General features: G+C 48.6%; 1 protein-coding gene across 1 annotated transcript in view; it reads right to left on the bottom strand.

Moving 5' to 3' along the window:
• Window positions 1–16008, bottom strand: part of LOC119439972 (membrane metallo-endopeptidase-like 1) — a 306684-nt gene that overhangs the window by 65245 nt on the left and 225431 nt on the right. Inside the window, exon 17 of the mRNA XM_049662691.1 lies at window positions 5576–5591. Coding sequence (XP_049518648.1) covers window positions 5576–5591 — 16 coding nt within the window. The remainder of the gene's footprint in view (window positions 1–5575; window positions 5592–16008) is intronic.

The raw sequence follows: 16008 nt of genomic DNA on the forward strand, positions 1-16008 counted from the left end.
GAGTACTGAAGAGGCGGCCGTCACTCGCACCGGAAATCGAAATGACATTGTATAATCGAATAACTAAGAAACATTCACCAATATTCTTACGGCACAGTTGAGGTTGATGCCTTGAGGGGCCGTTACTCGGCCGCCGCCCCGATAGTAGCAATGTTGATCTGGGCTCTCAGAGCTAAATTTTTGATTAGTTGTCAGGCTATACGCTACAAACAGGGCTCACAACAACTCTTCCGAATGTACAGGTTTATTTAAAAATATATATGCCAACAGCAGCTTGCGGAGTGACAGAGCTCCAGAAGCTCTCACTCCTCCCATCACCAAATCGAATTCCCAGTTTTAAGCAATTTGATTCAGAAAAAAGTAACACAATAGGAACCCCTCCTAGACTTTGTACGGGGCGGGCCCTTCTGGCTCGTCCCAAACTCTCTCTTTGTATATAGTGACAATAAATGTTTTTCACTCACTCACTCCACCCCTCGGTAACGCAGAGCCGAAGAACACTACCCATAAGAAGCGCTTTTACAAGCTCACATCTGTTACCGGAAATAATCGTTAGAACACCGTTACCGAAAATATTTCTTTCTTCCAACCCTATTGGTTCCTTTCCTTCCTGCCCGTTTTCCTCTGGTCACTCTTTGAATTGTGGCTTCACTTCAAACAAACATAAACGAACCAAAATTCACAAACCAGCAAAAAGGAACAGCCACAATAGAGTACAACCCGAAAAAACAAGAAAATACATTTCCCTTCATTTTTCGAATCCGCTTGTTACCGGGCCCTTGCACACGAGCAAACTGCACACAGGAGAACGTTCCGTGTAATTGCTCAAACAAGGGCGGCTCGTTACTCTAACGAAGCCCACCTGAGCAACGCTACTCTTGCCTGCCCCTTAACTTCACAGGTATCGCTGCCGGCCTTCGCCTTTTTTCCCCTTTGTCCAACTCCCACGACGCCTTGGTGCGACGAACGTGACGACCGGCAGCTGCCGCGTTTGTCGGCGTCCTTGTCTGCGGGAAAGCCAAGTGTGTCCGCGCTGGCTGTGCGGTTCGAAACACGTGCAGGTGCGCTAAACGACCATCGTTTCGCCAATGACTGCGATTCTCTCTAAACGACCTATCCTGCTAGCCGGCAGCGTGCGTACTCCCCGAGCCGACACACAAGTGGGAACTTTTCTGCAACGTCTCCCTATGTGTCTAAATGCAAATAAATAAAAAAGCACAAGCAAACATAGTCTTAACAGGAACATATTCGGATTTGCGTATTGCAGCCAGTGCACAGTGTTTTTATCATTGGCAAGTCGTATCCACTTGCAACGAACTTTTAGCATGACACCAGTTTCGAGGTATTCAGTGCCAAAGTGTGCGATGAATTACGTGGTCGTCCCAGTTACTTCAGCGCTTCAATGCATCAAATACATTTTTCATGAATTCATTTGATAAGAAAGTGGAACGACCGCGAATTTTCGCCGCAAGTTTCACGACGCATATCTTGAAACCCGTTCCATCATTGAAATTTGTTCGAAGTGGATTTGCAATATATTAGCATATTTGCCATAAAATAAACATCTGGCGTGGAGTAGAGGTAGAACACCCGACCTCAAATCTGAAGGTCGTAAGTTCGAATCCTGCTCCATTCCACTACATTTTCAGGCATGGAGTGGTGCCTGACACCGGCAAAGAAAAAAAAATACATATTGCCGAGAGCTAGTGGGGCTATACTAGTTCAGGTGCAACCAAACTAGGCAGGCCCACTAAGCTTAATCAAAGTCACTCCCTCACCAGAACAGGAATTGGCCTCCCTGGTGCAGTATTCGGCCACTACCTCCCTCATGACTCCGACAATGAACCCATGGCCCTCAGTTCCCAGTGGCTGCGGAACACCTGACCAAGGCGGCGGTCAGACCTGCTACGCGGCAGAGGGTGCTAAGAATCTCTGGGTCAAGGCAGGCCGCCAATGGAAACTGAACCTGCCAACGTTCAACACGCGCACCCTTTCGAGTGAGGCTAGCTTAGCAGGACTATTTGAAGAATTATCAGGCATTTCCTGGGATATTATTGGCCTTAGTGAGGTTAGAAGAACTGGTGAGGCTTACACAGTACTGACTAACGGCCACGTCCTCTGCTACAGAGGTCTTCCAGATAAGAAAGAATCCGGGGTAGGATTTCTAGTGCATAACAACGTAGCGGGCAACATTGGTGAATTCTACAGCATTAATGAAAGGGTAGCAGTCGTCGTAATAAAGCTGAAGAGGAGGTACAAAATGAAGGTAGTACAAGCCTATGCACCAACCTCTAGTCACGATGATGAAGAAATTGAACAGTTTTATGAAGATGTCGAACTAGCAATGAGAAAGGTGCAAACTCAGTATACTTTAGTCATGGGCGACTTCAATGCAAAAGTGGGGAAAAAGCAGGTTGGTGAGCAAGCCATTGGCAACTACGGCATCGATTCTAGGAATGCAAGAGGAGAGATGTTAGTAGAATTCGCGGAAAGGAATAGGCTCCGAATAATGAATACCTTCTTCAGGAAGCGCAGCAACAGGAAGTGGACCTGGAAAAGCCCTAATTGAGAAACAAGGAATGAAATAGATTTCATACTCTCTGCCGATCCAAGCATAGTGCAGGATGTAGAAGTGTTAGGTAAGGTTAAGTGCAGTGACCATAGGTTAGTGAGGTCTAGGATTTCTCTCAATTTGAAGAGAGAGAGAGTGAAATTAGTCAAGAGGAAACAGGCCAACCTAGAGGCAGTAAGGGTAAAAGCAGACCAATTCAGGCTGGTGCTCGCAAACAAATATGCAGCTTTAGAACAGGAAGATGAAGATAACATAGAGATAATGAACGAAACCGTAACTAGGCTGATCTCAGAAGCAGCAATTGAAGTGGGAGGTAAGGCACCAAAGAAACCTGTAGGGAAGCTCTCCCAAGAAACAAAGGACCTAATAAAGAAACGACAAAACATGAAAGTGTCCAACTCAAGAGATCAGATAGAATTCGCTGAACTGTCAAAACTGATCAACAAGAAGAAAGTAAGGGATATTCGAAATTATAACGTGGGAAAAATTGAGGAAGCCGTAAAATATGGACGCAGCATGAAATCAGTAAGAAGAAAACTAGGCATAGGACAAGGCAAGATGTATGCACTGAAAGATAAGCATGGTAATATCATCAGCAATTTCGATGACATAGTAAAAGCAGCAGAAGAATTCTATACTGACCTGTACAGTAGCCAAAACAGCCAAGCTTCTTCCATTCGAAATAGTGATGAACCGGATACAGAAGCTCCTTCTATAAATAGCGATGAAGTTAGAAGGGCCTTGAAAGACATGACCAGGGGAAAAGCCCCTGGAGAAGATGGAATAACAGTAGATTTAATCAAAGATGGAGGAGATATCATGCTTGAAAAGCTTGCGGCCCTTTATACGAAATGCCTCACAACTTCAAGTGTACCAGAGAGCTGGAAGAACGCCAAAATTATACTTATCCATAAGAAGGGAGACGTTAAAGAATTGAAGAATTACAGACCCATTAGCTTGCTTTCTGTATTGTATAAAATATTCACCAAGATAATTTCCAATAGAATCAGGACAACACTTGACTTCAGTCAACCAAGAGAACAGGCTGGCTTCAGGAAGGGATATTCTACGATGGACCATATCCATGCCATCAATCAGGTAATCGAGAAATCTGCGGAGTACAATCAACCTCTCTATATGGCTTTCATAGATTATGAAAAGGCATTCGATTCAGTAGAGATATCAGCAGTCATAGAGGCATTGCGTAATCAAGGAGTGGAGGAGGCATACGTGAATATCTTGGCAAATATCTACAAGGATTCCACAGCTACCTTGGTTCTCCACAAGAAAAGTAGAAAGATACCTATCAAGAAAGGGGTCAGGCAAGGAGACACAATCTCTCCAATGCTATTCACTGCATGCTTAGAAGAAGTATTCGAGCTCTTAGACTGGGAAGAATTAGGAGTGAGGATCGATGGCGAATATCTCAGCAACCTTCGGTTTGCAGATGACATTGTCCTATTGAGCAACAATGGAGAGGAATTACAACAAATGATTGAGGACCTTCATCGAGAAAGTGCAAGAATTGGGTTGAAGATGAATATGCAGAAGACAAAGATAATGTTCAATAGCCTGGCAAGCGAACAAGAATTCAGGATCGGCAGTCAGCCTCTAGAATCTGTAAAGGAATATGTTTATCTAGGTCAATTACTCACAGGGGACCCTGATCATGAGAAAGAAATTTACAGAAGAATAAAATTAGGTTGGAGTGCATACGGCAGGCATTGCCAAATCCTGACTGGGAGCTTACCACTGTCGTTGAAAAGAAAAGTGTACAATCATTGCATTCTACCGGTGCTAACATACGGGGCAGAAACTTGGAGGTTAACAAAGAAGCTCGAGAACAAGTTAAGGACCGCACAAAGAGCAATGGAACGAAAAATCTTAGGAGTAACGTTAAGAGACAGGAAGAGAGCGGTGTGGATCAGAGAACAAACGGGGGTAGACGATATTCTAGTTGACATTAAGCGGAAGAAATGGAGCTGGGCAGGCCATGTAATGCGTAGGATGGATAACCGGTGGACCATTAGGGTTACAGAATGGATACCAAGAGAAGGGAAGCGCAGTCGAGGACGGCAGAAAGTCAGGTGGGATGATGAGGTTAGGAAATTCGCAGGCGCAAGTTGGAATACGCTAGCGCAAGACAGGGGTAATTGGAGATCGCAGGGAGAGGCCTTCGTCCTGCAGTGGACATAAATATAGGCTGATGATGATGATGATGATGATGAAACATCTGCAAAGTTAGGTTGCGGTTTTTGTTAATAGTCAAATATGCATTACCATTTATCGAGTGAATTATGTCCGACGCTTTCAGTAATCTAACTCAAGGGCTGAAAATTACGTTGTCTGCTGCAGGTGAGGTTTCAAATTTATGTATGATAAAACGTGCTTCGTATTTTATTATGTGCAGTCATTTCAACATTATTTATTGCTTGATATATTTCACATTCTCCCCATGTTGAGCCTCTGGCAGGAATGCGAATTTCTTTATTGGGAAATGAAATAGTGGGAATATAGGAAATCAATTTTATTGCTAATTCGACGGTGCTTGCCTGTTTAGAATTTCGGGGAAGAGCAAGCTGGTATATTAGTCGTACTCAGACGGCTGGCTTTTGCGTGCCCTAGAATACATCTTGAAGGTTTTTACTGCAGGTATACATGGCCCTCGGCACCTCCTGCAACGCTTTGTGCAGTCATTCATTCCTTGATAGGTTTGTATTTTGTCGAATAACGGTTGTCTTTAAGGGTTCACTGGAATGAGTCTAATGGAAGCTAGCAAATTCTTTTATTGTGCTGGATGCTGTTCACTAGTTAGTCTCTAGGTCCTATTTACTATACAGGCGTCATCGCGATATTAATTTCGTGGGGGTATTCAGTATTGCTATGCGTTGTTAAGGAGGAGGACGTAGCACTATTGTCAACAAAAATTCATTTAAGCACTTTATCAGCACTGCAACAAATCAGAATACCCGCCTTCTGCGTTACAGGCGATGCATAGTGTACTTGCAAGTATTTCTGACTGTCCCTTAATCTCAAATCTAATCTGGAAAGTGGAACATGAAAGAATACATGTTTCTTTCACTTGCTTTGATGCCATATCGCCCCGTCCAGCACCTAGGGGTTCCATGTATTTCTTGACCATTCTTATATATGAGTGACTGATGGCAGGAAGCGTAATGTACTCACCAGAGCCTTCAAGTATAACGGATGCTGAAAGAGCGAGGAAACATTCGAGGTTATCGTGGCTTCGTTTTATTCAATGTTTCTGTGAATAAATTACTTATCAGCCCGTTGCATTTAACACCTCGTTTTCTTTAATTACTATCCCTTGTGACAGAGCCATACTCACCTGCAAGACTTCGTATATCGGCTGATAGTTCATATGAAAAAGGACAAAATCGAGAGGGGACAAACACACCGTCAACAACCCCCTTAGATGGCTGTTGCGTATTGATGTTTATTTATGATTACGGGAATGAGTGTTTTTCAGGGTATGTTTGCAGTGTACTTTCTTGACAAGCCACATGATGAGTTATTTGGTGCTAGCTAAGTTTATTTAGTAGTGTGTTCTCAGCAGCTCCGACATGCATGGACAAACACAAACTGTAAGTGCGGAGGATTCCAAAGTAACTGCATTTAAATACCTTCAATATTAAGCTATTCGTCAAGAAGTACCTCAAAAGAGGAGCAGTTAACCTCCTAGAAAATGATATAAGCCCGGTATGCGGAAGTTACAGCTCATTATTCATGCATCAAACCATGTGAAAACGTCACAAAATGTTTTGATAAGAACGACACGGTGTTCATGAGAGTTGATTTCAGGGTACAACAGATAATCATCGTTACAAAGAAATATATCAAGTAATCTCTTCTACAGCTAGTCATTGATGTCGATTACAAAGGCATAAGCGCCGAGGAAAGTGCGCGGCGAACAGGTATGACGTGTGCGGTAGAAGAGGTGGAAGCTTTGTCGTGCACACATACAAATGTATTGGAAAACTGGCAGTTTATTGAGCCAGTTTAGCACCATTCTGGATGTTACCGTGTTTCTACAGCAATTTATCATTCAAAAGAATGCTCATTTGTTTAGTGAAACTTGCGAAGTTTTTATCAAGCTGCATACCAAGAACTAATGCTTAATAACGCCGGCAAGTTAAACATTCGTGTTATTTACTCCAGACGAGGGCGATAACCATTCTAGGAATTAAATGTTGTGGTACGAGATTCTACGTACCCCTTAATATGTTCTAGCAGAGTACAAGAGTAGCAGGTAAGGGGTGCTCTAGCACTGGTACTCAACCATATCTTTGGCTCCGGGCTCAAACAAAGCTGAAATTTTAGTTATCTGCCGCGGTGCCTTAGCGTCTCTGGTGTTGCGCTGCTAAGCACGAGGTCGCGGGATCAAATCCCGGCCGTGGCGGCCGCATTTCGATAGGGGCAAAATGCAAGAACGCCCGTGTCCCGTTCATCACGTTTAAGATCCACTGGTGGTCAAAATTAATCCGGAGTACCCACTACGGCGTACCACATAATGAAATCGTGGTTCTGCACGTAAAACCCCCAAATTCATTCATTCATTCAAAATTTTTGTGCATCGCTAAAAAGTAACAGGTACAGTTGATGATGTCGTGTTTTACATATCTTCGACGGTAAGGGTTTTCCAAACGAGTGACTCACAAAGCACATTTTAAAAATATCATAGGTGCCCCTTATATTCTTACAATGAAATTTTTACACAAGGTCTACAATGCCATCAAGCGACATAGCGAAATCATGAATACCAGTTGTTTTGTTGTAATTGAGAAGAAAAAGTTCGAACACGGTCGTGTAAAAGTGGAATAAAATATCCGTTGAAGGCAGATGCTATTTTGGAGGCAGGATTTTAATCACAATTATCTGTACATGGAGTAATATCATGATCTTTATTACTAAATTTATTGAGACAAGTATCCGAGCGCCAGTTTTGCGATGCCCTATGAAATCTAACAATAAAATTCACGTCTCTTTTATTACTTGTGGTAATGTAGATATTCCGCGATCACACACTAATTCACACTTCACTTTCCTCGCTTGATATTGTTCGCGAGAAACTTTACCATGCGATCCACACCATATCTGCAACATAATTCTATGCTTATGGTTGCAAATCAGTATCCACCACTCACATTTTTAAATACCTTCGCTGTTAGTATCGCGCACTTATAGCCTGATGATTGTTTGTTTTGTTAGCTTTGATAAGTGAAAGGTAATGTTGAAACTAGTGAATATTGTCACGTTGTAGTGAGAGTCAAGAATTAGGCAGAGTCAAAAGTGGGAGTTACAAATTGAACCCTTTATTGGGTGAACTTGTACCCTCAAAACAATACTCAATCGCAACGACAACGGCGAGCTAAGTCGGTGATCGTCGAAAATCTGATCTGCCGGTCAACCGCGTCTGCTTTTATACATGAGTCGTCGAAGGTTCCCGAGAAATCGCAGGTGCCCGCCTGTCTTCCAGAAAGTGCTACACAATTCCCGTCGCCCATAGAATCAAATTACACAAGCTTGAGTGACAAAATTCAACGGATAGAACCATCGATAACATTCGAGTAAGTTCCAATCATGTTGGCGCATCTTGCGCTGAGCGATAACATTAGATTGCTAGTGGGTGAAATGCAGTTCCCGAGAAAACGATATAAAAGTACACGCGTCAGTACCCCCCTCTTTTAAAAAAGCATGGTCCCGATGCTACAAACACGAGCGCAAGAAACTAAGGCCCATGCAGTGAAACAAAATAACAAACAAGCAAACAAAGTCCTAGAATTAGCGCTGGTAGAAGGGCTTCAGGCGCACAACATGGACAATTTCCGACCATGAGAGGCGCCGCTGTGATTGCGAAATGCTCTATGACACGACCACGTAGTCCAATGGGTGAATATCTCGGCTGATCTTGTAGGGTCCAAAATAGCGGCGCAAAAGTTTCTCGCTAAGTTCTCGTCGGCGTATTGGGGTCCAGAACCAAACACCGTCGCCCGGCTGGTACTCGACGTAGCGTAGTCGAAGATTGTAGTGTCGGCTGTCGGCCCTATTCTGCTTCTTGATACCCAGGCGGCCGAGCTGTCGGGCTTCTTCGGCGCGCTGGAGATAGGTGGCGACAACGAGATTCTCTTCTTCGGTGACGTGCGGCAGCATGGCAGCGATAGTCGACGGGTTCCTGCCGTGGACCAGCTTCAACGGCATTATCGGCGTTGTTTCTTGCACAGCCGTGTTGTAAGCGAAGGTTAGGTACGGCGGTAGGGCATCCCACATCTTTTGCTCGACTTCGATGTATGTGCGTCCATTGCTGTCGGCGAGGGTCTTGTTCAGCCGATCGGTAAGACTATTTGTCTGCAGGTGGTAGGTAGTTGTCCTCCTGTGGCTTGTCTGGCTGTATTGCAAGGGTTACCTCTACAGTGAAGGCCGTTCCTCTGTCGTTGTTGACAACTTCTAGGACACCATGTCACAGCAGGACGTTCTCGACGAAGAAATTAGCAACTTTGGGCGCACTTCCTTTCGTTTCGGCCTGGCGGCTAAGGTAGTCGGTAGACACGGCAATCCACTAATTTACAGATCTTGACGTCCGGAAAGGGTCCTAACAAATTCATCCCAGTCTGCTGAAATAGTCGGCAAGGAGGCCTAATTGGCTGTAGTAATGCCGCTGGCCTTGTCGCTGGTGTCTTGCGTCGCTGATAGTCTCGGTATGTATTGCGCAACGGGCGATGTGGGCAGTCAGGCTCTTCCAGTAATACCTTTCCTGGGTCCTCAATAGCGTCCGGGAGTACCAGTGGTGCCCAATGGCCGGATCATCATGTAGGGCCTGCAGTACTTCTGGACGCAATGCTGAGGGAACAACACGAAGGTAGTTCGCGATGATTGGTGAGAAGTTATTTACGACGACGCTGTTCTGCAGCAAAAACGAAGACAATCCTCGCGTGATTGACTTCGTCAATCCTCGCGTGATTGTCTACGTCGTGATTCGGCTACACCGGCGTTGTCTTCGAGGGATAACGTCGGTGTAGCCTTCCAAATATCCGACAAGGCTCTTTAGCTCCGGGTCTACCCCGGTTGCTGTTTAGCGAAGTCTTCCGCGCCTATTGTTCCTTGTAAAGCGCCGTCATCGCCGTCGTCTTGCGGCGGCGGGTCAATAGGGGCGCGTGATAGGCCGACGGCGTCAGAGTACTTTCATCCCGGTTTGTAGACGATGGTTATCTCAAATTTCTGGAGTCTCAGACTATCAGACGAGGCATCCTGAACGGTCCTTTCAATTTGCAAGCCAACAAAAGGCATGGTGGTCGCTTACGACATTGAAGGGCATGCCGTATAGGTAAGAGCGGAATTTCGTGGTAGACGAAATGATGGCAAGGCATTCTTTTCCGCAGTGAAATAATTGCATTCTGCTGTCGAAAGTGACCGGCTAGCATAAGTATTGACCTTTTCAACTCCGTCTTTGCTTTGGACAAGGACGGCGCCCAACCTCGGCTACTTGCGTCGGTGTGCACTTCGGCGTCGGCGTCTTCGTCGAAGTTGGCGAGCGCTGGTGGTGACTGAAGCAGCTGTTTAAACTCTTGGAACCCTTCGGCTTGCGGCGCTTGCCACTTGAAATCGGCGTCTCGGACGACGTTGGTGTGATCGTCGCGGGGCGGGCTTGGATACATGAACGCAAAGCCCCTCCCCCAGATGTCGGTCAATTTGTAGTGACAGTCAAGAATGATGCAGAGTCAAAACTGGGAGTTCCAAATTGAACTCTTCATTGGACACACTTGTGCCCCGAAAAACAACACTCAATTGCAACGATAGCGGCGGGCAAAGTCGGCGATCGACGAAAATCTGATCTGCTGGTCAAGCGCGTCCGGTCTTATGTATGAGTCGTGGAAGGTTCCAGAGTAATCGCTGGTGCCCGCGTGTCTTCCATAAAATACTGCACAATTCGCGTCACGCATCGTCAGATTGTACAAGCTTCGGTGACAATAGACAGCGGATAGAGCCATGGATAACATTACAGTAACTTCCAATCATGCAAGCGCGTCTTGCGCATAGCGATGACTTGGTTTTTATAGTGGGTGAAATGCAGTCCCCCATAAAAGAATAAATCAGTACACGTGCCATTATTCTCAACGGCCATATCAGTTATTATATTGTCACGAGCGGCGATCCTGTAGTCGGTGCTTGGACGACGACGACGACGACGGCGTGGCTTTCTGGTGTGCACGCGCTCTCCTGAACCATTGCTGTAGTGTTGTGCGCCTTACCTTGTAAATATATCCATTGTATATATATTCTCCCCGTAACACCTTTGGTGGACGTGCGGTGTAAGCTCACTACAACACCGCGAACTGGATCTTCGCAGCGGACGGCGCGTTCCCGCCACCACAATGACCGACCAAGCGACCCAGTGTGAGCAAGGCCCGTCACCGGTCATTCTCTTGCACCCTCCTGACCCCGAGACATTCAACGGCACAAGCGGCGTGGACGTCGATGAATGGCTGGCAATGTATGAGCGCGTCAGCCGCACTAACAAGTGGGACCCGACGATAAAGCTTGCGAATGTCATTTTCTATTTGCGGGGCACTGTGCTACTCTGGTTCGAGACGCATGAGGCAGATCTGACAAGTTGGGACGTCTGTAAGCAGAAATTAAGCGATCTATTTGGGAGACCTATCGAACGACAACGAGCGGCCAAGAAGGAGCCCGCCATTCATGCTCAGACGTCCACAGAGCCGTACATCTCGTATATTCAGGACTTGTTGTCTCAGTGCGACAAGGTCGACAAGGACATGCCTGAAACGGACAAAGTGGCCCACGTACTGAAAGGTATAGCCGATGGTGGTGCCATCCAATCTGCTACTGTGTAAGAACTGCTCCACAGTGGAGTCGGTCATCGCTGAATGTCGTCGTTTTGAGCTGGCCAAAAGTCAACGTATCACTCACCGCTTCGACCAACTTCCCAATACGGCTGGCACGTCCTCATGCGAAGGTTTAGCCACGCTTCGGCAAGCGCAAGCTCCAGAAAACGTCACCAGGATCCTCCGTCGAGAACCTGAGGCCAAGGCACCCGTTACCCCTCATGACGGTATGCAAAGCAACAACCTGGCTCCAATTTCGCTAATTCAGGCCGTGGTTCGCCAAGAGGTCGCCAATATGGGCATTTTACCCACCTTTAATAACGGTCATGCTGCTACCAACCCGGTCGCCCCTGTCGTCGCTGCTGCAAGACCGAACACGACCTTCAGGTCACGTTATTGAAATCCAGCAGATTGGCGCACACCTGATGACCGGTCCATCTGTTTCACATGCTGTGGGATTGGACACATCGCCCGCCATTGCCGCAGCCGCTGGCCCACGTCCTATCGATCAAACACTTACAATCGCCCGGACCGCGCACCATATGCCCCGTCATTCCGTCCTGAGGCCTCAAGTGCTGAACGTCCTCCTATGGAACACCGGATCAGCCGCTCACCATCGCCCCAGCGCCGTCTGTCCCGCTCGCCCCAACCTCACCGCTCTCGGTCTCCCTTTAACCGCCTCTCGGAAAACTAGCCAGTGCAGCCCCCGGAGGTGACGCTGCATTTACGACCCGGCCTGAAAATCCTGTGATTGTCCCTCATACCCGATGTAACCTTCTTGAAGTTCTGGTTGATGGTGTGGCAGTTACCGCTCTTGTTGATACCGCCGCACAAATTTCTATAATGAGCTCGAGCGTCCGGCACCGTCTCCAGAAAGTCCTGACGCCCGCGACTTCACCTGGCGTCCGAGTAGCCGACGGGAGTACACCCGCCGTACTTGGAATGTGCACTGAGCGCATCACCATTTCTAGTCGCCACACATCTGTTCTTTTTTCTGTTCTAGAACAGTGCCCCCATGACCTCATCCTTGGAATCAGCTTGCTGTCCAGACAGGCTGCCCTTATCGACTACTCCGCGGGCCTTCTCCGGCTAGAACTTCCTTCGTGCTCTGACAACGTCGATGCCGGCCCACCCTGCCTACGCTCCGTCGAGTTTCTTAGACTGCCTCCGCAAGCCGCGATATACGTCCAGCTTTCAGCCTTTCCGCCCCTACCTGACGGCGACTACGTTAGAGCACTGCACGGGCCGATTTTTTCTGCCCGAGCCCGGCCCGGGCCAGATTTTACGTCGGGCTACCCGCCCGAGCCCGACCAAAAGTTTTATGGCGAGACCCGGGCCCGGGCCGGGCCCGGGTTTCCCGGGTACGTTACCCGCCCGGCCCGGCCCGCCACCCCTTTACCTTAGGCCGAGCCCGGCCCGAGCCCGGCTCGAAACCAGCCCGAACCCGGCCTGAAACCGAAAAAGACCACAGAGTGGCATTAAAAAATTAAAATAAAGAAGAGAATGCAAGGAATTTATTCTTAAGGCATAAATACATGTCATATGCAATTATGAACACTATTTGAGCATTCTGAACGCAAATGCCAGCGCTCGAAGTAGTACGAATGACGCTGCCGAGCAGTATCGCCAGCACTTTCAAACGGCGCGACTTTGACGCGGCCCAATCCACTTCTATCGCCACGCCGCCACAGTATTTTTCCACGTCGGGCACCTCACTGCAAAGCATGCGTCGCCCCAGCCGCTCGTACCACTCAACCGTATTCTAGTACACTATAGCCGAAGCGCAGCCACGACCGCTGATCTCCACGCCACGACAGGTCCTGAGCGCAGCGCATGGATGGAGTAAATGGAGAAAGAAAGCTTCTCGTTCCTTCATTGTGCAGCGTAATGCGCTGCTGCAAGGCGGCAGGTTGAGAACATGCGTGCAATCATAGATGGACGTAGTGCCATATTTCAGCCGCGTGACGAAGTATCTTATCTTACCAGTAATCGTTTTACCAATTCGCCTTTGAAGAATCATCAAGTCGAGAACGCGCTTATACCGCGCTGAAAGCATTAATTACATTGATTTAGGTAAGGAATACAATGGCATCCTTTGGTTTCAGATGACCTCGGCCTTTCTGGACTTTTACATTCTGTTCAAACAGCGCAAAATACGAGAGAAGGAGAAAAGGGAAGTACACAGGAGTAGCACTGCTACCTTCCTGCTGCGCCGGGTCAACAGGTTTTTCAGAGTCGAGACGCGCGAGTATAACTCGCTGCACGTTACATGCACACCACCAGAAAGTCCGAGCCCCGCCCGGGCCCGGGTCAAAATACGGGAGCCCGGCCCGGGCCCGGGTCAAAAAGCCTATGCCATGCACGAGCCCGGCCCGAGCCCGTGAAAAACGTACCTACCCGGCCCACGGGCCGGGCCGGGCCCGGGCTTTCGGGTAAGCCCGAGCCCGTGCAGTGCTCTAGACTACGTTGCCTGCCCTATTCCTGAGGTCGCCATGACACGCAACGTCGCGCTCCCCTATACGGTGGTGACAGTTACAAACAACGGCACCTCTTTTGCCATCCTCAATTTTGGCTACTCGACGCAAGTTCTTCCTCGCGGCATATCACTGGCTCATCTGACCCCATTGGCCGGCCACACGATTTCTGCCCTGACCACAGAACCTCCACTGTATTTTTCACCGCCGTCATCGCAGTCAGGTTCGTCCTGTGACCACTTCGCCCGCATGATACCAGGAGACCTCGCTCCGGCACAGTCCGCTGCCCTTCGCCGCGTTTCCTACCAGGATATATTTGACTTTGGCGACCGTGCTCTGGGCCAGACTTTCGTCGTCGCCCATTGCATTCATACCGGCGATGCGAGTCCTATTCACCGACGGCCTTACCGTGCGTCAGCTCCGGAGCGTCCTGTCATCCAACAGGAAGTGGAGAAAATGCTGGGCAAAGGCATAATTGAACCCTCACGTAGTCCTTGGGCCTCTACCGTCGTACTTGTGAAAAAGAAGCTGAATAGCTGGAGATTCTGTGTATACTAGAGCACTGCACGGGCCGTTTTTACTTTGGGCTGCCCGCCCGAGCCCGATCAAAACTTTTATGGCGAGACCCGGGCCCGGCCCGGGCCCGGAAATAATCCACGTTACCCGCCCGGCCCGGCCCGTCACCCCTTTACCTTAGGCCCGAGCCTGGCCCGAGCTCGGCTTGAAACCCGCCCGAACCCTGCCCGAGACCGAAAAATCCATGTTTTTCAGAGTTTAGACGCTCGAGAATAACTCACTACACGTTACATGCACACCACGAGAAAGCCCGAGCCCGGCCCGGGCCCGCGTCAAAAAACCCTAGCCCGGCCCAGGTCAAAAAGCACAGGCCGTGCCCTGAGCCCGGCCCGAGCCCGTGAAAAAACCACTCTACCCGGCCCGGCCAGGACCGCGGGCCGGGCCGGGCCCGGGCTTTCGGGTAAGCCCGAGCCCGTGCAGTGCTCTCGTGTATACTACCGCCACCTCAACCAGATTACCCAGAAGGATGTGTATCCTCTCCCGCGTATTGATGACGCACTGGACTGCTTGCACGGCGCCAGATATTTCTCTTCCATTGACCTGCACTCAGGATACTGGCAAATCGCTGTGGACGACCAAGACCGCGAGAAGACTGGCTTCGTGACTCCTGATGGCCTCTATCAATTCAAAGTGATGCCTTTTGGCCTATGTAACGCTCCTGCTACTTTCGAGCGCATGATGGACTCTCTTCTTCGAGGCATCAATTGATCAGTATGCCCTTGCTACCTGAATGATGTTATCGTTTTTTCGACTACGTTTGAAAACCATCTCAATCGCCTGTCCACCATCCTTGATGTTTTTCGGCGTGCTCGTCTTCAGCTTAACTCATCGAAATGTCGCTTTGGGCACCGTCAAATCTGCGTACTCGGCCACCTTGTTGACGCTGCAGGCGTGCAGCCAGACCCTGACAAAGTCCGTGCAGTTAGTTAGTCAGTTCCCTACTCCACGGTCGGCCAAGGACGTCCGAGTTTTCGTGGCCCGTGCTCGTACATCTGTCGTTTTGTCCAGAACTTCGCGGAAGTGGCCCGCCATCTCACTGGCTTACTCAAGAAGGACGTCGTTTTCACTTGGGGTCGTGACCAAGCGGACACCTGTTCATCGCTTGTTACCTTCCTAACGAACCCACCTGTTCTAGCACATTTCGACCCGTCAGCCAGCACGGACGTTCGTACCGACGCCAATGGCCACGGTATAGGTGCCGTCCTTGAACAACAGCAGCACGGCCTCCACCGCTTAGTCGCCTATGCAAGCCGCCTTCTGTCGCCGTCGGAGCAACATTACTCGATCACAGAACGCGAGTGCTTAGCTCTCGTCTGGGCCATCGCAAAATTCCGCCCGTACCTGTATGGCAGGCACTTTTCAGTTATTACAGACCACCATGCGCTTTGCTGGCTTTCCTCGCTCAAGGACCCCACTGGTCACCTTGGCCGTTGGGCACTCCGCTTGCAAGAGTACTCATTTTCTGTGTTCTACAAATCTGGACGGCTTCACCAAGACGCTGACTGCTTGTCAGGATACCCGGTCG

Source organism: Dermacentor silvarum, chromosome 2 (genome assembly GCF_013339745.2).
Source record: "Dermacentor silvarum isolate Dsil-2018 chromosome 2, BIME_Dsil_1.4, whole genome shotgun sequence".
Lineage (NCBI taxonomy): Eukaryota > Metazoa > Arthropoda > Arachnida > Ixodida > Ixodidae > Dermacentor > Dermacentor silvarum.